The following is a 25,752-nucleotide window of genomic DNA, read 5'->3' as shown; positions in this document are numbered from 1 at the left end:
AAGAATGCATTACACTGGCACTTACATCTCCCAAATGTCCTCTGGCAGGTTAGCTGGGATTTCTGTTAAGCCCCTTCCCCGACAATCCACGACGTTGTTGCTGCAGGTGCAGGCGGATGGGCAGCTGATGGAACTGGCGCTGCACGAGGGAGGCTCGGAGGGGGAACCTGAGACACAACAAAAACATTCAATGTTCATTTTACAAAATCATCAGCTGAGATTTTAACAACCAAATACACCAGGCTCTGAGTCTTCCTGATCCTTTCACTGCATAAAGTAATAATTTATTTGGATTCAGTGACTATAATGTGCTACAAATCAATGACAGAGAAAATGTGTAAAAGTTTATTGTGCTCTTATCCCTCCTCAGTCTCCACTCTATCAATCGCTTTCCTTCAGGAACAGTTCTTTGGACTCCTCTGTGATCAGCTGTATCAATTTATTCAAAGATTTTGAAATTAAGCCTTGGGATCAAGTAGTATTTCCAAAAGTTATCTGTGCTTAGAAGTTTCCCTTACACAAACACTTCTGGAGTGTTTTTGCATACTGAGAGAAGACTGTCATCAACGATGACTTATGTTTTTGAAATGAGGTAACATATTATGGCATAAGGCTGGAAATATAAAGCTAGTTTTTTCAAGATTAGACAATGCAGTTAATAGAAACACAAAAAGAATTTAGAAATATATGAGTTCAAACCTTCCAACCCTTGCTTAAGGTGGTAGTACCACCGAGAGACACAAAGCTTCTCACAGAGCAGAGGTGTAGCATGAGGACATTGCTCTATATACATTTTAGTCGATTCATTAGATTCAGGTTTAATTAAACGTCATTAAGTTCTTTTGAAACTGTAGCAATTATGTCAATTTTACTCAAATGGTTATGATTGTTACATTGGTAGTTTTGATATATGCATACACTTAGCCATAGATAAAATGGGCTTGCTATGCTAATTGAGGTTATCAAGATGTAGCAGTTATTGGTTTATTTATAGCAAGTGATATTTCCAAAGTACATGTAACACAAGAAACCTCAAGAATCTTTATGTTGAGGCACAGAGGGCTAAAAGTGAAGACTTGTGCTGGTAAGAAGAGACAAAAATCATAACAGATTGGCCTTTTCTTTGGAAAAATGAATTCATGTACATGCTTAGATTTGTCTTGGCAAAGATCCATGATAGATACTTTATGAATTATAACTATGAGTGATAAAAAGTAAAAAAAACCATTTCTTTGCATCAACATGCAACCCAATCTTCATTATGACAAATAGAATGTTATAAAATTGAAACACTCTTATAAACTTTCCCTCTTGATTTATGCCTCCATAGCTGCTCAGTTTAGCCCTTAACTATGCACAGCAATGTCAGTTTGCACAGCCAGATACACGTTCCTGTTTTCAAAGCCTTGAGCAGAAAAGTCACCATTGGAAAGACATTCTGTGGCACCTCTAAGTATCATTATTTTGAAAGGCAGATACAGTCTGAAAAGGCATCAACTGAAAACTTCTACAGATTGACTTTACACTTGAGAGGGAGCCCTGCTGGAAAGGAAAAGACAATTACTGCAAAATCATGCCTTCCATCAGAAAGGTATCAAATTCTGATGGGAATTCATTGCAGTTTGTCTGAATTTCCTTGAGTTCAGGAAAACTGTCATCCCCTTTAAATATTATTCTGTAACCTGGGATGACAGAACTGCCTTATATTAAAATTCACTACCAACTTACAGGATAAGATCACCATTTCAACTGTGTGTGAAATGTTGCCAAACTCAAGCACTGGGTTTGAAATATTTTTATTGGGTCACCACCTGACTTTCTGTCAGGACAGCAGGAGAAAACTGTGGGTTTCAAAGCACTGCATGAGTTTAAAATATAACTTTCACTGCTGCTAATCAGAGCCGTGAGTGACTGCATTTTGGCAGGTCAGGCCTCAGAACTCCAATTCAGGCATCCAGAAATTAGATTTTCAGAGGCAGTGACCAACTAGGAAAAAATGGGGCTCACAGGAAATTTTCAGCATGGGCAGGAGTCAAATGCATTCTTTGTGAGAGTGGGCAGCTGCTTTCACCATGAGGTGATCCTAATGATCCTTTTCTTTGCTAAAATACCCTGTCTCATTTGTAGTCCACTTCCCAACCACTGGGACGTTTGCAGATAAGGAGTTTACCACCAAAAGTCTTTCATCTGAACACAGAACTGGTTTCAATGTCACCCCGAAGAATCATCTGGGCAAAAATCTACTGCAAAAAATAATTCAATAATGTAATTAAAATCTAAATCCATATGAATTTGGTCCAAGGAAACAAATGCATATTTATCAGGCAATCTGAACTTTGACTTGTCCTGTTTCAAAATCTTATTACTGTCTTAACATAGTCTATACATGTTGCCATGCATTTAATACAGTATTTAAGTGGTAGCTATTTGAACTAAACAAGAAAAAACTATTTCCCCAGTTAAACATGTGCATGTGTAACAGGCAGGACCAGCAGCTCTGCTGGGTCTGCTCCTGGCCATGGAAATGCAGGGCATCATTGTCCATGAATACAACCCCTGGAAAATTAACAGATCTCTGCTGCAACGGCATGGCCAGCTCTGCCAACCCAAGGCAAGTCTAAGGTTTCTGGAAGATTTTAACTGTGACTGCTCCCAAAAGTAGTTTGTATTGACTCAAAACGTGCACAGCCCTCTGTTATGTTTAAGAACAAGAGGTTTGTTCTTAGGACTTGATCACCAACATTTTACATTTTCTCTTTGCCTGCCTCCCTTGTGGTGCTATGAAACAAAGGAGAAGTGAAGTGCAAACGAGCTACTCCAAGCTTTTAGGGATAGGGAGAAATTATCCAACTGGGAAGAAACACTCCCAAGCAATCGTTGCTCTCTGGGAGGCACGAAGTTGGCAGCAAGGTCAAATCTACACATCCTTTATCATCACGCATCTGATGTGCTTTCTGAAGGGGCTTTGCAGCAGGAGGAAATGAATTTTGCACAGTTATAACCCTGTCACATGTCACTGTGGGTTAGAGGAGCAGTAATACACTCCCTTTTTGTAAGGGCAAAGCATCAAAAAAGCTGCTGTATTGCCAGGTGGAGTTTGAAGAGTCTTTTCCTGACTCTGCTGCATCTAAATCAACACTGGCAGAGTCGGTGAGGTGGCTCAGCCCCTGCACAGGAGGTGTGAGCCTGGACTGCAGAGTGCTCTGCACTGCAGGAACTGCAGGAAAGGAGGGAGATAGAGAAAACAGCCTGAAAAGAAAGAGCAAAGGCAGAAACACCAGAATTCCTGGCACAAAAGGCAGGTAGCAACAGGAGAATCAGAGAATCAGTGAGGCTGGAGAAGACCTCCAAGATCACTAACCCAGCACTGCAGTTCCACCACTAAATCACAGCCCTAAGCACCACGGGCACACCCTTCAGAGCTGGGGAACTTCTTTCTTCTTCATGAGCAAAACTAGACCTAGTCTGTAGATTTCTGAAAACTTTAATGATCAAATGACATTATTCTTAAATGCTTTGTCTTGTTTTTCCTTGGCAAAGAACAAAGTAATGTATTACACACACTCAACAGGTATCTAGCACATGTTCCATCAGCTCTTACACAGAGTCATCTATTAAGGTAAATGTTTCTTCAATAATGTTATAAACAGAATTTCAAATCTGATTTGGATTTAGCAGCTCCACTTAAATTAGGATCTCTTGTTAGCAGACCTAGAGAAGTAAAGTGCAAAAAAAAAAATCCAAGAGTTTAATCAGTTTAATGTTTGTATAGTTGTGGAGAGCTGGTGAAGAAAGGACTGGTCAAGAAAACAAGTCTAAGTAGTCTAAGGACTATGAAGTTATTAAAATCTGGGTATGACTTTCATAGGTATGCAGAATATAAGCATACAGACACACCAAGGGCCCCAAGGCAACACAACCTCTGAAGAAAAGGTATTTGAAATCTAAAAATGAATTTTCGTTTTGCTGCCAATACTTCTTCAAAAGTAAAGACACAGGAAAGACAGAATTATTTCAGGATTTCTTTGTGTCCTCCACAAGTGCAGTGAACTCTTTATGGAGTGGATGCAGCAAAGGGAAATGGCCATGGACAAGTCAATTTATATTATTTCCCTTGTGAAATTGCTCTTATGATCTGTCATGTTGCCATTTCAGATCTTTTCTGATACACAGCAGCCCTAGTTCACCATGTTAATTATATTTTTCTCTAAGAGATAAAAATCATCAACTCAATTATACATTTTGCCATAAGAAAAACACTAACAAAATGTGGAAGCTAAAACAGGAATGTGATTTAACAGAAATTACTGTGCTTTTCGTGCCTGATGTAATGGAACGACAGTGCCAATGATTATGGTAATTAATATCTGGCACCACTTGATTTCAGTCTCAGACTGTGGGTTAGGGGAGAGAGGAAAGAGGGGAGAGACTTAGGACCCAGCAGTTGGCAGAGAAATTAAATGCTTTTTGCAAATAAGCTTCTCATTAGCCTCTAGCCTTTTAAAAGCAGCAAACAGACTGATATTACACTTATCAGAATAGAAGGGTTATGGTGTATAAATGAACAGCTTAAATGTCATAGACATCTAAAATAAATTTTGCAATTACTAAATAAACTCAATAATCTCATTTCCACTGACACTCAATTACAGCACACTAAGTAGTGTGTTTTATTACCTCCTCACCTATCCAGTTGCCTTTGCAGCAGTTCTTTTCTACCACCAAAACATTAGTTAATTGCAAAAAATATTAACGGATATAAAGACAAATCTGACAGGACTTAGTGGTTAAAAATCTGTGCTGAGTTTACATCGTTTTAAGTACACCAGACATGAAATTAGTGATCAATAAACAAAACACTACAAGTATTGCAGATCCACGGACATGGTATGACCTTTTTGGGTTTAATTAAATAACCCATGGAAAATTCTGACAATGCTGGGACATCTGAAATCAATTCCTCTTGCATGGGCTGTAGTTTGCACTGCATTTCTAGTGGTACAAACTCCAAGAGGCACCTAAAACAGACGTGTTGCTCCTGACAGGTGTCTGCAGCCCAGTATAAATGTACATTTGGGCACACACAGTCCTGCAGAGAGATACAGGCAAGGGAATCACAGCTGACCATCTGCAAAGTCAACATTGCTTAGGGATGGCAAATATCCCTCTAATGGCCAAACTTTGTGCAAATGTGTTTATTCTACACAAATGGGCAGCAAATGGCTTATGCAAATATTTCCCTCTCTGGTTGTTCAACAGCCAGTCGCTGAGCACAGCTTAAGGATTTATGATTAGTAACTTGAGCCCCTAATTGAGGATGTTAATACCATCAAGTTCATGGTATGCAAAAATTTGCTAGTCATGAATATTCATTATTTGATTCAACTTCACTGCTTTGCCCAACATTCTCAAAGAGTAAATTTATCTGTTAAAAATTCCTGGCATGTGAACACAAGTGTTATGTAGGCAAAAGTCAACACTAATCAGTTTACAAATAAATATTGAGGAATAAAACCAGAAATACCCAACTGCAGTGAAAGGAAGGTCTGGTTTAATGAATGAACTCTACTTTATTCCACAAAATTCTACTTAGCATGTTTCAAAATCTATCAGTAAAGTAACACCATTGAAAATCAGGCCTTGCTTCACACTCTTCTCCTAAAAGAATTAATATGGCAATTATCTCATTAACGATAATAGCTCCAAAATTATATGGAACACTTGTAAGCAAAATGGAAGAAAGTAGAACAAAGAAAGAGGTTCACCTGTAACCACTGAGGTTCACCAGGTAGATTTGTTCTTCTGGAGGATTAATAATATATAATCTGTGAGGCAACTGAAGTCTATTCAATACTGTGACAAAGGTGTTTTTCTCTCAGGGAAATTCATCCCACTTGAGCTTTCCACTGGAGGGATTGAAAAGTCAGAATACCCTGTGCCCACCCTGAGCCTTTTTTTCAAGGTCTTTCTCCAGCCCTGTCAACACAGGCATGTTCTAAAACCAGCCAGAACTCAACTTTCCAACCATTGCACCACAAGGAAGGCTGTTATGTGCACTTGGCTCTCTGGGTCTGTGTGTTGTTTGCTCTTCCAAAGCAGGTCAAAGGCTGAAAGAATGCAACAGAAAGTCTTGAAAGATGTAATACTCCTGCCCATTCAGTCATCCACTAATGCCAATTCCACAATTTGTGTCAGCAGTCTCAAAGGTGCATATGAAGTGACATTTAAAAATAGGTCCAGAAATAATACAGTGAACTTATAAATATATTCAAGCATAGAAATGAACAGGAAGATAAATAATTTAAGTGAAAGGATACCACCTGTATGAGGTTAAAAGATAGATAATGATCATGATCAATGGTAAGCCTGTGAAGGGAGTCTAGTTCTAAACAGGTGATCCATCCTGAACTGTTTCACAGTGAAGTTTGATAAAGTTCTGGAAGGAATAGGAATAGTTTAAGACTATGCTTTGAGTCCTTGGACTTGACTTTACTGGTATTTGAAAAGGAGTTTTAAACACTACAAGGACTTTGTTTGCTTGCACATTTGTCTTTGCTTCTGCCCCCCATCCATGTCCTGCCACAGCTAAGACAGGGTTTTCCCTGCCTTGGCACCATGGCTGGTCTCTTCAGGAGGAGGAGGAAGATGGGATTCACTCCAGGCAGACTGACACAACTATTCACAGAGGGCTGGCAGAATGTGCCACATCTCCTGATAACAACACCCAAGGGGTCCAGCCTAGTCATGAGCATCACCCATGGCCAGATCTGGAGTGAGGAAATGGTGGGGGTTTTTTTCCAGCTGAGTGGGCAAGGACTGAAGAGCAAGGCATCATCCTCCTCTCAGGGCCACCTTAAGATTCCATGGACCAAATTCTCTGACATTTTGAACACATTAAGGAAGGCAGGGTAACAACAACCTCTCCTGCCTTTCTCCTGGGGCAGGTTGGAGTCTCTGCCTTTGGTCTTTTGCAAGAGCACCATGGTGGGTTCAAGCTCTTTATGGTGCCTGGAAATTATAGAAGAAAATTCTTATGGACCTTCTGACATAAACATGTTTGCCTGCCATTACTAGGAGGTATTTCAATGGGCCAGGAGATCCCCTCAGTTTGGGTGTGGGGTGTTGGTACCCAGCACTGCCAGGGGGGAAGCTGCTGTGAGGCGAAGAGAGGCCACAGTGGTTCCAGACACTTCCTTTCAGCCCCACAGCTGAGCCTGCCCATGGAGCTGGTGGTGCCTCTGTGAGAGGGCACCTGAGAAAGGGCAGAGCAGTGCCAGGCATAGGGAGTGAGGAAAAAAGTGTGAGAAACACCCCTGCAAGCAGCAAAGCCAGAGAACAAGGCAGGAGAGGAGGGGCTGGAGCAGAACTTGGTTTCACCCCAGGAGGAGAAGCCTGAGGAGAGGGAGTGTGAGCAGCAGGATGGCTGGTGGTGCTCCACTGCCAACCATCACAGGTGGGATGCAACAGTGCAACATCCCTAATTCCACTGTCAGCGAAGCATAAAAATTAGCACAAATTGGTGTTGACTGTATGCAGCTTTGTATCTGCCCCCTATTCATTTATGGGATTCTGCACTCATTTTATAAGCAGCTCTCTGCTTGTTTTAATTACTATTATTAATTGTGTATCTATAAAGAAGTTGCCAATGCATGTATTGAACAGAAAAACTCTACAGATTTCATACAAAGGCTTGTCCACATGCTCAGAGTCAACCCTGTTTCTCTGTATTTGACAGCACTGCTCTGAGCATGGCTGTGGTACTGCCATGAAGCATTTCCATTCTACACCAAAATATTACCAAGAACTTGCAATAAAACAAGCCACCAGCTTTGGACATCAACATAAAAACTAATCATGTTATTATTTTTACAGCAACAGTTCAAAAGCTCAATGGCTGAATAATTATACCCCAACCTGCCATCATTAAATAACCATTAAAGCCCTACACATACTGCTCTGGGGACACAGAGAATTCCAAGGTAAAAAAAGAGCTAATTATACTGAAAGGTAAGACATAATTTTTGGCAGTAAAACTAAATTTACTGTAATTAAAAGCCAATTTTCAGCTTTGGCCCTTAAAGAAATTTTAAGTGCCTTAATAAACACATATTTATCCCTCAGATTTGCAAGATGGTCCCCCAAATGAGAAGCACCATATGTGGCATCTTCCATACTAAGCAAGTCAAGAAGTAAATTCCTACAGTATAAAACAACTGCTAGTGCAAGAGTAAATTTAAATTTGTTACTAGAAACTTAATGGAAAGAGAAAACTAACAAAGTGATGAGTAGTGATTAGTTTCTCTCCAAATCTGCTACAGGAATTAATTTGAGGGGCAACTAACAAATGCACAGTATTGAAACGTTTCTTTAGACCAGTTATTAATGTTAGTTTGTGGTAGCAAATTGTAACAGGAGGTAAAAATTCAATCAGCATTCCACAGAAATTTCCTGAGATCAAATTTAAACCACAATTTTTACCAAAGGCTTTAAAAGTCATACCCGTGGTAAGTCCTGCCTAGACTCCATTGTAAGAGCACTTACTGGGTCTCTGAATGGTCAGAAAAAACAAGAACCAAGTTTACAGTGAGAAAAAAAGGTGCTGTGTCTGACGTGACTCCCAGGTCACTCTGCTGGAGAAAGGTCAGAGCTGGATGAAATGGCCAAGCTCACTTCTAAAGCAGTGAAACAGCTGTACAGTGAGGGTGTCCCACTAGGCAGAAAGAGACCATTCACACACACAGCAAACAGCCTCCTCCTTCTCCTCCCAGTTTTCTCACCCAGTTCCTGTGACCATCAGGACCAATGACATAGAATCATAGAATGGATTGGGTTGGAAAAGACCTCCAAGATCATCAAGTCCAACCCTTGGTCCAACTCCAGTCCCTTTACCAGATCATGGCACTCAGTGCCACGGCCAAGCTCAGGTTAAAAACCTCCAGGGATGGGGAATCCACCCCCTCTCTGGGCAGCCCATTCCAATCCCTGAGCACTCTCTCTGCAAAGAATTTTTCTCTCATCTCCAACTTCAATTTCCCCTGGCAGAGCTTGAGCCCATCATGCCCCCTTGTCCTATTGCTGAGTGCCTGGGAGAAGAGACCAACCCCCACCTGGCCAGAACTTCTCTTCAGGTAATTCCAGACAGTGCTGAGGTCACCTCTGAGCTTCCTCTTCTCCAGGCTAAACACCCCCAGCTCCCTCAGCCTCTCCCCACAGCACTTGTGCTCCAGTCCCTTCTCCAGCCTCGTTGCTCTTCTCTGGCCCCGCTCCAGCCCCTCAATCTCTTTCCTCAACTGAGGGGCCCAGAACTGAACACAACACTCAAGGTGTGGCCTCCCCAAGGCAGAGTTCAGGAGAAGGGTCACTGCCCTGGGCCTGCTGGCCATGTTATTTTTGATACAGGACAGGATCCCACCTTTCTCTACATGAACTGGGATGGACAGCATGGAGAGAACCTTCAGGAGCCACTGCCACTGCCCTGCCCCAGCAAAACCTGCCCCAGCAGCAAACAGTCCTTCCCCTCTTTATTCCCCTGGGAGCACCAATCCTCACTGCTGGCAGTGCCTCCCCATCCCACAGATCCACCACTGCACAGAGGGTTTGAACCCGCAGCACATGGGGGGAGTTCCTCTCCCCACACACTTTTCCTTTGGCACCTCCTGGCTGCTCTCCTTAAGACACTAAGCTTGAAGAGTGCTGTTTTATTAGTTACTCATTGCTGGGTGTCTCCTCAACAATATGCTGGGAAATTATCAGTTAAAAAAAAGAGCAAGACAGTCTCCTGAATTCCGTGGTCTGGGCCACAGAGTAACAGCAATGTTTAAAGATAGTTTGACCTCCCAAACAAATAAATCTGCTGCATCATTAGGGCTTCCAGTCTGCATGAAGCAGCAGGAAGCTAACATATTTTCCTCTTTATCATACCTCAGCTGCAGTCTCACCACATGAATCAGAGCTCTAGATCTTCAACAGAGATTTGCATCAATCCACTGTTTTCTTAAAATCAGTACCAGTTTATATAGCCAGAAATCACTAGACACTTGTCTATGGTAATAATGTCTCTCTGGAGTAAATTTCAGCCTGCATTTTAACTTATTTAAATCAAATTATGCATCTTGATTTCCTTCAGGTTCTTGGAGACCCTCTGAATGGCAACTAAGGATCAAGAATCAGAGAAAATTGTTTCTAAGAAAAAAGAAAATGCTGTATTGATCTACCTTTCTTCTCTACTGTGCTTCTTTCATTATTTTTTTTTAAAAACTGTCTTAGAAAATCACTTAAAAATCACATATTTTACACTTATAAATTTCATCAACTCTTAGAAATATCGATCTCTGGTCTATTCTGAGAAATCTCATCCAACTGTAACATACATCAAGCTCCTGGCCAAAATTACAGCAACCCTGGACAGCAGCTGAAGTGTGGCACTGTCACAGCATGAGACACAATGCTCCTGGATGCAGCTGCTTCATTCTTAGACAGGCACTTCAAATGCATATTTATTTTTCCATGTCTATACTTCGGAAAATCAGGATAATTCACCATTACAAAAAACATCTAAATGGGGTCACTCAGTGGTCCCTGCACAGAGCCCTGGAAGGACCAAAGTGCTGCTGATGGCAGAACTGCACAGCTTCACAAACCCACTTTGCAAAGCTTTGCAGCCACGCTGATGCAGGTGAGAAGACACATTATGACTTGTCATAACAGATCAATATGTAGATTAATTTCAACTCCAATCAGTAAAGAGCAGGTAGAAGAAAAATTAAAGAGCCATAATAAAACTTACATGAGAGGAAAATGAAATAAAATTTTTATCATAAGGAGGTCAGAAGAGGACAAGAGACAGACAAATAGGCAGAGAGAGTGTGTTTGAGACAAAGATGGAAAAGCCAGTTCAACAGTGAAACATCTGAGCGTGGGAAGGAAGCTGGGTTTGATCCAGGCAAAGACTGAGAGGCTCCAAAAGGTACCAAGCATAAGCCAGAACCCCCAGATGCTTCTCTGCTAGCTAAGGGAATACAAAAATAAACAAGTCCCAAAGTTCAGAGTACAGGTAGTATTTCAACTCATGCTAAGTCTTTACTTAGTGTACTGTCTGCTGTCGTGGCAGTGTGGCAGTGAATGGCAGGGTTATGGTGGAGAGAGAAGAAATACATCCTGCTACCTGTGTGAAATACAGCATGCTATCTATGTGAAATACAGCCTGCTACCTATGCAAAACACCCCACTTTGTCTGTGTGAAATCCAGCATGTTACCTGTGTGAAATACAGCAGGTGGCCTGTGTGAAATGCATCCTGCTGCCTTTGTGCAGCACATCAGCAAAGGGCTCATCCTCTGGTGCCACGGTTTCCCTTTCTACAGGTACTTCCTTGTAGGACACTGTCTCACCAAACGTGTCCCAGAGCTCGATAACCAACTGTGCAGCAGGAAGAGTCCTTTTGGAGATTTCCCTGGGAACAGATGGCCTTACAGGCAAAGGCCCAGGAAGGCTGCTCTGTCAGGGTGGCTCTGGAGGAGAGACTCTCTACCAAGGAGGGGACAGGCTGCTGAGGAAGACAACCAGAAGGCCCCGGTGGTGACAGGACTGCCAGCAGCACTGACCTATACTCTGACAGGGAGGGGCTGTCCAGTCCCAGCCCTGCTCAGGTCTGTCCATGACCTCTCCCCTTCTCAGAAACACAAATCCAATTAGACATATTTGCAAACCCATCTGCAGGCAACTGAGCACTGTTGAATCCTGCACCTTCCCCTGCAGTTCTGAGCCAAATGCTCATGGACACAAACCAGTGACACCTGCAACAGCCCCTCTGCTGCTCACAGGTGACCTGCACATGCCCTTGAATCAGCATTTTTGTAATTTCTGTGCACAAACTGAACAGTGTTTTTTGAAAGACTGACCCCCAGGTTGCACAGGTATGACTCAGTTCACCCAGATACATCTGCAGGTAACTCTGACTTCAGCAACATTATCTTGAGAGGCTTTGCACCTAATGCTTATAAACATCACTGTACAGGACATGTCCAAAGGAAACCCTGCAATTTGGGCTCCAGTTATGGTACTTCTCTGTAACTGTTTCAATTTTTCTTTTCCAACATGTTATGCAACATTAGAAATCTGTTTCCAGAAAGTATTTCTCATAAAATTATAGAACACCACTATTTTTGCATAAAGTTCAAAGAGGAAAGAAAAGGCAGTTTTGTGATGCTGTATTTCTTTTTTCCCCAAGTTATGATTCTATTCTTGCTGCTTTGAAGCATCCAGCAGCTCAAGTTTTGAACTGGAATGCTCTGATGGAGCCCATTTCTCAGTGAAGGGAAAGCTGAGTTTCCTTTTGCTGTGATGACATAAAAACATAAAAACACAAGTGCTTAAGATTCTGAGCCTGTAGTTAAACAGAGCAGTTCACTACTTTGTGTTTCAGCTCTTCATAACTGTGATGCAAAGGTGGCTCTCACTGCCAGCTCAAGGCTACTTGCAGTGATTCATGTAACTTCTATAAAATTCCTTTGCAGAGGGACAAGATGAGTTCGCTGTTCAACACCTGTCCTAGTTTGACTTCATAGTCAAACATTAACAAATTATGCTGTAAAATCAGGAATAAGAACTGTAATAAGGAGAAGGGAAGATTTATATCCTCTTTAAACTAGCTGTCCATGTAGGTTTTTGTTGAACTAGCATGTACTAAGCTGAGTTCTCAGCTAAATCCTCCACTAAAATGAGCTCTTCAAATGGATTTCCTTTTCAGTACATTTCATTTCATTTCATTTCCCAGATGAGAGTTACAGGTTTACAGTTGATGCACTGTCTCACTGAAAACTTCTTGCCTTTAATTTTCATGATTTTGTATTTTTTTTAAAAAAAGCAGGCAAATCTTGAGAGTACCCTTATATGCCTTTTGTACAACAGGCAAATGTTAGAAAGCTTGTCTCTTCTGGAAGTCATAGTCTGCACAGAAAACTCAATTTAAATGAGTTCTGTTCATGTTACATTTCTCATTCAGCAATTATTATCTTTTCTGATTTAAACAACTCATTTTCCTTCATTCACTCTATCATAAATCCAAATAGCTGAGCTCATGCCCCATCTAAAACTTCATTTCATAAGGAAAAAAAAAAAAGCTGTGGTTACCTCTATGGTAAAATTAGCTTCTGCTAATAGCTTAATTCATTTATCCATTTCTTTTATCCTTCCTCTCCAAAGACTGTTACATTTCTAAACTTTTTTCTCCAGTTAAACTTTTGATATAATTTATCAAATAATATGGGCATCATCTCCACAGCTGCACAGAAGCTGCTCAGCACTCTCGAATACCATGTCCCAAAGAGCATCATGCACAACTTCATTTTCCAGGTGCCCATGACACTTCTGCACACCTCAAAGACTGGGCATTAATTTACCAAAGTTAAGGGGGGGTCAGACCCTTCTTCTCTAAGCACAACCATTTCTCTCTTTCTTTGTCATGTGCAAATGAAACTACAGAAAAAGGCCATTCCTAAAAACACTTCTACATGAGCACTTCTACTGTATTTCCATCAGCCAATCCATGTACCAAGTGGCTGAAGCTTTAGGGCTCCCAGGCTGCGAGAGATAAAGAACTCAACAGTACAAGATTCAGTGTGTCAAGATTAGGATTCACATAACAAGCTCCCTGTGCTACCATTGGACCTGCAGAATGACCTCCAAAGTTATGCCTAGTATCTTTTTCTCCACAGCATGCACACTGCCATGGCTCTCCTCTACCACATCCTTCCCTTCAACCCAGTTCAGACATTTCTTTTTTTTCAATTTTTCTACCTCTCTCTCTCTCTCTCTCTCTTTTTTTTTTCTTTCTTTTTCTTCTTCTTTTAGGAAAACATATCACTATCACAAAAGAGCTGAGTGCAGTTCTAGAGCTTGATGAATAGGCCCAACCTGCAGACACAGGCTCTGTGAGTTGCCATGTATCATCAGCCACATTTATCAGCGTGGAAACTTGCAGATCAGCAAAGTGCATTGGCTCCCTAAGAATCCTGTTTCAGTCCCTGGGATTAAATCTGCTCCTCATGTTCTGTTGTCCAATCATGTGTCAACATGCTCAGATTTGCATTTTCTCTTTCCTTTTTTTCATATTCCAGTCAGCTGTAGAGCTCTTCCCTGGAGAAACACCACATTATCCACACTTAATTGATCTCTTATGTTGATATCATTGGCAGCGTAAAAGTAGAAAAAGAATTAAGTGAGAAGTGAAATGTTAACTGGAATCCAATAATTCTTATAAAGCTGGAAAAAAAATAACAACTTGATCTGCTCCCATACATTTTAGCAGTGATAAAACCAGGATTGCTGTGGGATGGTGTTCGAACACCACACAGTCGTTTTCCCTGAGCTGTTTTTTATGAGGATGGTGATATAAACCCATCAGCTGATAGAGAAATGAGTGATTGGCATCATTACCCGAGCAGACAAAGTCCTTCTTCTGCACCTCTGCCACCAGGAAGCCCCTGAGGCTGACGGGGGCCAGGCAGAAGGTGAACTGGCCGATGGTGCGGCGCTGCCGCAGCCAGTCCGACAGCCAGGCCAGGTGACAGTCACAGTGCAGGAAGTTGGAGTGGAGCCGCCTGCAAAACACACAAAACACACCTACAGTTACTGGGAGCTGTTTGAAATATCAGCCACAAGCAGAGCAATCAAGCACAAGGCTGCCTGACTCTTCACTACAGTTTCACTGGGATTGCAGTTGGTTCTTGCTTACAGCTGAGTCAGGGCTTGATGTACACGTTGCCATATAACACTCCCAAGGAAATGGCCTGAAGTTGTGTCAGGAGAGGTTTAGGCTGCATTTTAGAAAAAGGTTCTTGAGCCAAGGGGTGGCTGGGCACTGAACAGGCTCTCCAGGGCAGTGGGCACAGCATCAAGGCTGCCAGAGCTCAAGGAGTGTTTGGACAACACTCTGTGACTCTTGGGGATGGTGGTGTGCAGGGCTAAGGGTTGGACTCGATGATCCTTGTGGATGCCTTGCAGCTTGACATGTTCTGTGGCACAAAGGCCACATGTATATTAGTGCTAATATTTATAATGTCTTGGAAAAATGAAGTTCAATAATGACCTATCCACAGCTGGCCATTCTAGAGACAAGAATATGCAGAGCTTAAGACTGTGCAAAATAATCACTTTGCCTGTGATTTCCCATCAGAAAGACCTGCATGAATGTGGTGTTGGCTCAGTTGGTTAAAACTTGGTTGTTATAATGCCAAGGTCATGGGTTCAATCCCCTGTGTGAGCCATTGATTTAAGAGTTGGACTCGATGATCCTTGTGGGTCCCTTCCAACTCAGAATAGTCTGTGATTCTGTGATATCTTTGAGTGAATTCAAAGGGTGGTTTGTCTAAACATGAGGATCAGCCTGAAAACCAGGATGATGGGAGATTCTTTCCTCTTCTCCCTCCTTTGGGGAGATGGAGAGAGAGGGAAGAGAGAGCCCCTGCACATCACTCTGTGGATACCTTTTATGTTCCTGTGTTGCCCGCACAAATTCATCAATGCTCTTTTTACTGTGGCAATTTAATGCAAGTATGCAGGACCTAGACAGGATTTTTCAGCTCTTGTAGGATCCATCCACACAGCTCCCTGCCCAGCCTGCTCCATGCCTGGCACCAATGATTTGCAGAAGCATTATCACACTGGGGGGGAAGAAGTCTGCAAAATGATGATGTGTTCAGGGAGCAAATCTGGGAATTTTAATAGCTACCAAGCTTTAGGTCAAAACAAAAGCCCAGGATACTAATTATTTCATTCCCATAATGAGTCATAGATTTGCAGTGTTACACCAAATGAAATGATGAACCAGATTGAAAATCCTGTCAGAAATGGTTAGACAAAGCATTATTCACTAATATTACAGGCACACAATTGGTGTGCAGCAGATTTAGCCTTGTCCATCCTGCAGACAAATGAACTGTCTGTCTGGGAGCTGTTTGTACTGCACAGCAGCAGCACAGCCCGGCACTGGCGCCCGGGCTGACAGTCCCAGATTTGTATGTCTGGGGTGGGCAGGCACGGTAAAAAATTCAACAAATCTGGAACTCAGAGTTTATCCTGGAGAGGTGGAAGGCTCTGCTCTCCTGGGAGTGCTGTAAAATGTAATTGTTCTAGAAGGATGGCTTGAGTTTAGGGATTGTGAAGGTATTTAAGTGAAGCTGCAGTAAGTTAGATTTCTAGGAAAATGTTTTCTTGTTACAAACCATTAATCTGACTTTTTGTTGAATGGAAGAATAAATAAATACGTAAATATCTTTTAGCCAGAAATCATCCTAAGACTTTGTTCTAACGTAAGAGAGTCAGCCTTTCATTGAAATCCTCAAAGTCTCATCCTTCCCACCACAGCAGTCAACAACGGTACTCAGGATCATCTTCCTTCAGGAACTGGAACTGTGCCCATCCCAGGCCATTCCCTGCATTGGCATGTAAGGCAGGCAGGAGTAATAAATTTCCCCAAAAAGGGGCAGTTTTCAAGTTGTGTGACTTGGTTTTTTTTCCCCCCTCACTAAACTGGTGTAGCAGTGGTTTCCTGTTCCAGTAGAGCAAAGCGCCACCTCTTTGCCTTGTCATTTGCTCAAGGTTTTTTTGTACACTCTCTGGTTTGCTTTGAGAGGAGACCACTTAGAGAGCCTATCAATCTTTACAAAGCAGCCCATTAGAATATATTTTTTATAATTATATTAATGAGTACAGCCACAAAAAGACTTTTCACAGCACTTCAAAAGCATTAAACACCAGTTCCCCGGGAACATGAAAAGCACTGAAGTGATTTCGCACATTTGCAGTTTACCCTTAAATAAAAAAATTAAAAGAAATTATGCAATTACCTGTCTCAGCAGTCACTCACATGCAGAGACAACAGGACACTTACCATTAAGCAAATAGATACAGGGGACATGCTTTAACATAAATAAAGCTGTTTCAAGCAAAGGAAAGCAGATCAATAAAAACTAATTCCTGTCACTTCCAATCAAGGCTAAAAGATCGATGAAACTTAACAGCAGAAAAGACAGTTAACTGAAAAAGGTTAGCACAGAAGAGCTGATTTTAGTCAAGAATTCTTCAGGTGCTTCAAAATATACAGGCCCTTTTTTCTTTTTCCTTTTTTCGTTCTTTCCCCTCAGAGGTCACGTTCAAGGTGAATATACTTTTTATTTTTCTTTCTTTGTTCTAAAATGGGCAGATTGTTTTGAGAGCCGTGAAGAAAAAGCTATTTATCCACAGAAGCATCACAGCAGATGTAGCTGCTGCAGAAACAGCCTCAAATGTCCTGCTAATGGGTCTCTCTGGAGTCTAAAAGGGACACACAGGAAAATATCCACATGCACTGGGCTTCGCTGATGGGATAAAGCCCTACTTAAGTAACATTCAGACCAGGGATTTCCTACAAGAAAAAAAAAAAGAGGTATATCTAAGCCGTGTGAAGCTGTTTGGGAAGGTGTACAGACTGATGATCATTTCTGAAGAAAACAGCAGAGTCATCAAACCATATCGAGCAACATTCAGGATCCATTTGGGCTGAATTTGCATCAACAGCCAACAGATTAAATGGTAAATCTTATTCAGCTGTTACACTTCAGACAACTTTCTCCTTTCATGCAGACTCTGCACTGAGCTTGTGTATTAATGCAGGAGAAACAGGTGTGATAAAGCTCAGGAAACTGGAGAGAATATTAACATTAACGTTTCCTCCCAAGTAATATCTTTATGTAAATGTTTTACACAGATGAACAAAAACTGCTGAGTTTTACATGGGATCAGGTGCATGTTAGTTGTTAGGGCAGTACTATCCATTTACAGAAAACTTGGCAAAATCAAAGTAGTGTCAGATAGAACAGAATTAGCCTGAACAGAAGATATTCAGGAAATATTGAGAAATATGCAGCAATGAAAACTGGTTTTGTTAATAACTAATAAGCATTAATTGTGAAAAGTGTTAAGATAACTTGGGGTAGAGAAAGAATTTTTAATATGAAGCAGCAGCAGAAAAAAATGGTGAAATGCTATTTGATTCCAGAATTTATCTTATATTAATTGCTATTTTGATGACTTTTCTGCCTCTGCTGAAACAGATAGAAAACCAAAACATTTTCCTATATTTCCACCTGTTTATGTAGCACTTTTAAATTCCTATATTGACCTGCTCAGGGTACTGTGTGTTATTTGGCAGTCTTAGGAGACTGAAACATGTCCCTTGATATTGATGAAACTGCCTTTAAAGAACACAAGGTGACTGAATACAAATGCAAGTTTGCTAAAGTTGCCCTTTTAGCTGTAGACCCTAAATTAAATTTCCAGCAAATCCTTTTAGAGTGGGTCAGCATTCATGTTCTATAAAACGTGGCTCTCAGAATTCAATATAAAAGCTTCCCTTTATAAATCCTATTTGCAACTTCCTTCCCTTTTTCCCTTTTAGTTTTTTTTCCCCTTAATTACAGCAGAGGGGGATTAGTCAGTGTAAGTCTCCAGGGAGTTATATACAAAGCCATCTCTGGAATTAAACTAAAAGGAAAATGGCAGAAGGCACTGAGCTCTCCTAACAGACAAGACTGGCTAATCTGGAAGTGCCAGGCAAATTTTCTGGACCAGTGTGACTGAATAAGAAAAGGCAAAACTCCAGGAACCTTGACTCTACACCTTTATCTTCTTCTTCCATTCTCTTCTAAAAGACAAACGTCTCATTTCCATTTAATTACATACATTGAGATCTAATAATGTCATCACTTAATGAAGAATGTAAATTTAAGGCAGAGGTTATCTTATGCAGATTGACATAAGCAAGAGGCACTTTTGTTCAGTTCTGTTAATTTATTTAAGATGGTTTTACACGTGCATGTGCAGCATCCTTGAACCATTGTGTTCTTTCAGTGGCATAGAAAATTTTCAGGCTAGCTACTATTTCCCTTTCTTTGCCTTTACAACTAAATACATCTTGGTGGAGTTTGAGTTTTTGGAGGAAAAACAGATGCTTTGTTTAAACATGACTTTTCCCAAAGCTACATATTACCTAAAGGAATTTAAAGGAACAATTTACTTAAAGAAAATGGTTTTGGTAGGCTATGGGTAAATTACACAAATCCACAGACTTTGTATTTTGGACTACTAAAGATCAAAGCTTTTCCAGTGCAGTGCTGTCCAGCTAAAAAAAATAGATTTGACATAAGAGAAGCTTTAAAAAAACCCCAAAAACCAACAAGCCAACATCAGATTCAGTGACATTTTGTTTCAGACAGCACCTGAAAAAGACACTGTTTCATGTTGTTTAAAATTGCTTTGTTTCACCAATTAATATTCTGAATTTGAGAAGAATAAATAGCATTTAAACACAGGATATTAACAAAATTCAGTAATTTGTTCCATCTGAGCAGTTTTTATGATTTTGATGAAGTTCCAGCTTGAAAAGCATTTCACATTATGGATTTTCCCATGGAAAAAAAAAAGCCAGTTTCATTTCTGGGTAAATTCAAATTCTGGATAAAACTGGATCTCAGTTGATGCAGGCACCTTCACACCCCTGCCCTGCAGCCACGCAGGTCTCCAAGGCAGCCTGAGAGACTGAAATGAGATTATCACAGACAACGAACAGCCAAAGAGTTGGTTTACACCACCACTATTATATTATAATATTAGAAGATATTACTCACAGAGTCCTGATCTTTGGCATGTGATTGAAACTGGTAACAGGAATGCGGGTGATGTTGTTATTGTTGAGGGTACTGTTGGGAGGAAAAGATGGAGAGAAAAGAGAATAACAGATTGGTCAGTTATTTACATTTCTTCAACAACACACTATTTAGAGAAACAAACTGTTAAAATCCTTGGTAATAAATCTGATGGGCTGCAAGCAGCAAGATACACTCCCCAATACCTCTGACAATTTGAGACATACCCTGAAAGACCTTGTTAGGGGGAAAGCAACCAACAGCAGCATCAGAATGGCTGCAGGTTACTGACTACCATGGTGGAGTAACAAGAGGTACAGGAGATGAGTTTTTATTGACTGCTGGAACAGATCCAGACTTGTTGGTTAAGCTGCCACTTGGCTTGAAAACCTGGTGCAACTGGAGTGGAGGGACAGCAGAATGGAAGCTTTGCACTGCCAGGGCTCCCTCTCCAAAGAGAGCTGTTGGCTCCCACAGCCTTGTTAACAGCCCACTGACATGGACAGACAGCTCACACTGCTCCATGGAAACTAAAGGATGGATGAGCTCCCTTTCCTCAGATTCCTTATGAAAAAATAGATGGGTAGTGGAACAAGCTGTAATAAAACATGTCCTGACCCAGGCACGTAAGGATTGCTGCTGCTGCTGCTGCTCCACCAAAGCTGAGCCTAAAGACAGAACCATCTCGGCTGCTGGGAGGGGCCCCCTTAGCGCTTCTCATGGAGAATGAACTGGCTCGATTGCCATCAGCTGAGTGCTGCTCCAGTTTACAGAGCTCCTAATTACATCAATGACTCTCTAGCAAATTAGAAGCTATAAAGTTTATCAAGATGGCACAGGAAATGGAAAGCACTCCAACAGGGCATAATTGCCATGCTGCAAGTGCACCAAATCTGCAAGTGCTGTAGGCCAGTTTGTCATGGGAATGGATGGGGCCGGTGGAGACAAGGTGTCCCAGTGTGTCCAGTCCTGCTGCTGCCTATATGAAACATGTTGTCCTCAGCACCAAGGCATGGAGCAACCTCTGCCTTCTACAAGGGGCACAGCACTCCACATGGTCACTTTGGAAGAAGACAGTATGTTTATGTCGTATGGTTATATACCTGCTGCAGGAAATACCTGCTGAAGCAACCTAAAGGCACATTATCCTGCCCTGGACTATTTAGTTATTCCAATGTCATATATTTACATAGGTTATTTAATCAAAAGCTCTAGAAGAGTATTACAGAAGTTAACCAGCCCTCATGGTCATCTGCCAGTTTGAAAACATTTTTACAATTCTGCCTAGAAATCCCTTGGCAGAGCCATCATCTACATCAACAGATTAAAGCTAATTAGATTATACTCTATTAAAACAGGAGTTTGGGTACACAGGAAGACACATGGGCATATTGGCAAAGCCAGGAGGTTGCAGGATCACATGGCTCTGTGCAGGCATGCTCAGGACAGGGGTGTGAGCAGCTCTGATACTGGCAGCTGCTGCTGTGCTGCATCCCAGCAGGACAGCACCCAACCACTTTGTTAACAGGATCATAGCTGGTGTTCCAGACAGATGCACTGGCAACCTGGAGCCAGCTTGGTGGCTGACATACCTACGACAGCAAACTGCACCAACAGAGCAAAATTCTCCTTCCCTTCCAAATCTGTGAGCACAGAGAGTTATGTCAGTGAAAGCAGAGTCCTGAAAACCTGGGATCTGCATGTGAGATCTGCTGCCAGAGATCTGTGTCAGTCAAGGCCCACATGTTCACACACCAGGCTGGTAAGAGCTATAGCCTTAGTGTAACTTGGCTTATAGTACAACATGCAGTATTCATTCCAGATCCTCTGGAAAACTGGATGCTATCAAAACTCAGACAAGAAATGCGTAGCTAAGTATTGAGATCTCTGGGTGTATAAACTACTGGGTTTGTGTATTCAGTTCCTCAATATGCAAGGACTCAAAGGCAGTGTATTCTAAATGTACTGGACAACAATAGGAAGGAAACACTGTCAACCTGAGCAGTAAAGCCGAACCAAGCTCTCCCACCTATCAGCCACGTCCCCCTGCCAGCTGTGCCCCCCAGTCTGTACATCCCTGCCCTGCTGGCAGTGCTGGCAGAGACAGAGGGGACGAGTTACATCTGCAGGGCTGCAAGCTCTGCCTCTGAACTGCTGCTCATGCCACGGTGACAACACTCATGTCCCACTGTGGCAGCCTATAGGGTGCAAAATGAACCTCTGTGTCATACAGTTGCTACTGCTCGATTTCCTCATTTACCCAGTGATGCAACCACAGTCTTTTGTGGCCAAAACAAGCCTGTACAACAATTGCAGAGAGTGAATAAACTCATTAAGACTCCCACCCCTCGGTATCTGTATTTATTTGCTCCTTGCATATTGGGAAGTTCAAATGGGGCTCACAAATGGAATTTATAATTGCACCACCTTTTTAATTTTTTTTGTTTTTGTTAACATAAAAACACAATTCTGGGGCAACCCTCTGCCTCAGTTGCCTGTAACAGTAAAATGAGCTGTGAACTTGGTTGCAAGATTTTAGGTATACAGTGATAAATAAAAGCCACATGTAAAGTCAGCTCACAAAAATTAAATCACATCCATAGCTGATGTCTGAATAGGTCACACACGGTGCTGCAGGAGTCAATGGGGGCCAGAGGAACTCCAGAGAGGTTTTCTATTGATTTCAAAGGGACATGGGTTGGATTCAGGCAGAACAGGCTGTGACAGGGCAGAGGACACATCCCTGGCTCCCACTGCAATTCTTCTTGTGGATGCACAAAGGTCACCCTTCACTCTCTGACTCAAGGAGCCAAAAGTTTTTTTAAATTTCCTTAAAATTTCCATTTAACAGACAAAGCATTATTCCAATCACACAGTGTTTCTCCTCACAAGATATTAAACGAGAGTGGCTCAGGTTTTGCAAAGGTATCAAATATTTGCTTATTTTTAAATAAGCAGAGGTTTCCCATAATTCATCAACAAATATATAACGCTCCTTCTAGGAATCCTAAGTCAGTGCTGAATTAATATACTCCTTAAACACAAATTTCAGGAATAACTCTAGCAGACAGCTATTGCACAGATGACTTAGTAGCACACTATTTCACTGATATTTAAATGTTAACCATAATGAAGGCAATAAAACATCTATGATAACAGCAATTATTTCAGAACAAAGGAGGCCAAACACTGCAAAGGGCACTAATTGCCAGTGAACTGTCTGCACCACAGCCCAGCTGGAGCTGCAGGAATTTCCTTCTGTGGAGCTCCCACGCAGTGGGAACTCGCTGGCTCTGGAGTGGGAACCTGCTCAGGTAGAGGTGTGTTCCAGAGCCTCTCTGCAAAGCTTTCCATCACACACATGATGCCTTCCCAGGAAGGACTTTTAAGAGATGTGTCCTGACAGGGGTGAGGACACAACACAGTGACATTTGTAGCACATGAAGGGAAAAATAAATCGTGTTCCAGTCATCTGCTGGCTGCTCCAGGGCCTCAGCCTCACCTTGATCCACCTGTGATTCAGATCCATAGAAACAGATTCACAAACACCAGGAAGCTGTGAGAAATAGAAAACTTCAAGAATCTTTTGACTCCTCCAAGATCATACGGAGAAAATTATATTCTGCTGAGTTCTCCCCAGCCTTATACCTTCCATCTCTTCCAAAACCCTTGTCCCTTGACAAAGTACTGTCCTCTCATTTAGAAGTCCTCTCCCTGTAAAGTATTCACATCCAAAATGCTGAATCAGGAAAGTGAGGCTATAGACAGTATTATTTATGCCAGCCAACTTCCCACCTTGGGCTGTGATCCTTGTCAGATCTTGCAGGGTAAGCAGAAGCAGACTGCAGCAGGGCTGAGCATCCTCCAAGGACTACTTGGAAGATGCATAACGTGAGATCAGCACTCTCTGGGGTGGTGCATCCTCCACCACCATGAACTGTCACTGTCCCACTGACTTCAATTTACAGCCCCAGAGGAACTGCTCTCCTAACTCACTCCTCTGCCAGTTGTCCACACTGGTTAGAGGAACGTGTAGAGCTGCTTTCCTCCTTCTCAAGAATAAAGCTGATTTATAGCCCCTACTAATCAGAACTTTTCTCAAGGAAAGAATGCTCAGTCTGCAATCCTGTCACGATTTGAAAACAATCACTTATCTCCTTCCTCAAACTTTCAGTGCACATATCTCTTCTGTTCTGACTTGTTCCAAATTCATGTACACCACTGTATTTCTCTGACAAAGAGTTCTTCATTTCAGACTCAAAATCATTAACCTGTAGAAATGACAGTCATGTCAGTGGTATTTTAAAAATATTTATGCATTATTCTTTACATATTTCTCCACTCTTTTGTATAGGAATACAAGAGGTCAGGAGTAGATGAGAGGAAAAAAAATTATACTCCTAATGTTGGAAGAAATCACAAAACTTTTCTGGATGAGATCTTGAGAAAAAAAATAAAAGGAAACTATTTAAATTTTGAACCCTATTAATAATACAAGTATTTTACTTCCAAAGCTCAGGAACTCTAAGCATCCTCTCATGTCCCTTGGAGTAATCCAGAGGTCAATAGTCAAACACTGTCAATTCCATAAATCACAGAGTACACAGAGATTTTGTTTCTCTTACTTGGAATTCAATTAATATGATTAAGAGCATACAATAAATGCGTGTCAGCTTTTTCATCTGAAATAATACTTTCAGGACAATATGTCTATGTGCTCTATTCCAGTTTAGTAGACATGAACCAAAAGGATCTTCTGGCAAGGATGTCAGAAAAAGCTAAACAACATAACAGAATTCTCTGATATACTAACTATTCAGTAAAATACTGTCTTATTGTTTTCCAGTCTCACTCCAAGTGGGAAAATCTATATGGTTGGTTTTTTAAACACACAACACTGTTTGATGACAATATCACCTGGTACATCCCATCTGAAAAGAAGTTATGGTATCCTAGTTTGTCACTGAGAAAAGGAAAAGCCACTCTGCAGATGACCATTTCTGTAACTACCAGGCATTCTCCTGATGTACACAGAGCACCAGCTGTGCATCAGCACAGGACAATACCCACTTCTTGTCTACAGTCTGAACAGATTCTGAAGGATGGGGAAGGGGAGAACCTGTGGGATGCTGAAGATGTTCTTTGTTACCTAATGGTAACAGAGACTGATTTTCTTTCCCATTCCATTTCTGCAGCTGATTAGCAAAGCAGCTAATCAAATTGAGACATTTTAATTGAAATTTAATTCAAATTGAGAAAACACTTTTCCCCAAGCTTTAACAAGCATCTCCCATAGTCACCAGGGGCCTGCTGTGCTGCCCATTCAGGTTTGTGATACACTCCAGGCTGCTTTTGTGTCACATTTGGCTGACCATGGGACATTGCAGCATTTGCAAAATTCTCGGTTAGAAAGAAGTATTCAGACTCATTTACTGAAAGATAAATGGAAATATCTGTAAAGGCACCAGCTCACATACTAGATTTCTGGGTTTGATTGCCTTTTATGTTTGGGCAGTGTAGATTCTTTACAGGCTTCTGATACACGGGATTTGATAGCAGGAATCCTGCAAACACCAGTCCTCCTTTGGCAGGAGTACCTGTGGGCTTCAACTTAACTTAGAGAATGCTGTTCAGTCCCTTTTTCCTTCTCAACTCACTGTGGAAAGGAAAAGGTGCTGAGTTATCTCCCACTGTGCTAAACCTGTGCTTTGAAAGTGAGACATTGAAAGGGAGCAGCACAGCCAAGGGCCAGGGCTGGTGGGGTTCAGCAGTCCCAGCACTGCAGCGCTGGGAGCTCTAACAACCAACATTTCCTCCTGTCTCCTCCAATTACAGCCCTGCTTTGTCACAGGGGGCTCGGTGGCTGGGTGTGTAATCCCCGTGTTGTGTGTCCATAACACCATGTAATTGGGCCTAATGCAAGATTATTATCTGTGTGCATGCAATGGAGAGCCACAAATGGTGCGTCTGCAGCCTCGGAACGTTCCCAGGAGAAGCACTGCCAGACTCCCCCATTACTGCCTCTCCCACCACTGCCTGCCTTCCAGGCTCCCATCCCCAGTGCAACTGTA

The 25,752-nt window shown here is 41.8% G+C and overlaps 1 protein-coding gene across 2 annotated transcripts in view; it reads right to left on the bottom strand.

Annotated features, from left to right (window-relative positions):
- The window catches only part of SLIT3 (slit guidance ligand 3), a 495,956-nt gene that overhangs the window by 177,748 nt on the left and 292,456 nt on the right, over positions 1 to 25,752 (bottom strand). For both annotated transcript variants that reach the window (XM_071569998.1, XM_071569999.1), the window contains 3 exons: positions 19,664 to 19,735; positions 14,436 to 14,599; positions 26 to 167 (listed from right to left, as the gene is read on the bottom strand). In XM_071569998.1, the coding sequence (XP_071426099.1) occupies positions 26 to 167; positions 14,436 to 14,599; positions 19,664 to 19,735 (378 nt within the window). The remainder of the gene's footprint in view (positions 1 to 25; positions 168 to 14,435; positions 14,600 to 19,663; positions 19,736 to 25,752) is intronic.

This window comes from Pithys albifrons, chromosome 15 (genome assembly GCF_047495875.1).
Source record: "Pithys albifrons albifrons isolate INPA30051 chromosome 15, PitAlb_v1, whole genome shotgun sequence".
Lineage (NCBI taxonomy): Eukaryota > Metazoa > Chordata > Aves > Passeriformes > Thamnophilidae > Pithys > Pithys albifrons.
Note: the sequence above shows the minus strand (reverse complement) of the source record. Positions and strands in the feature narration are given on the sequence as shown.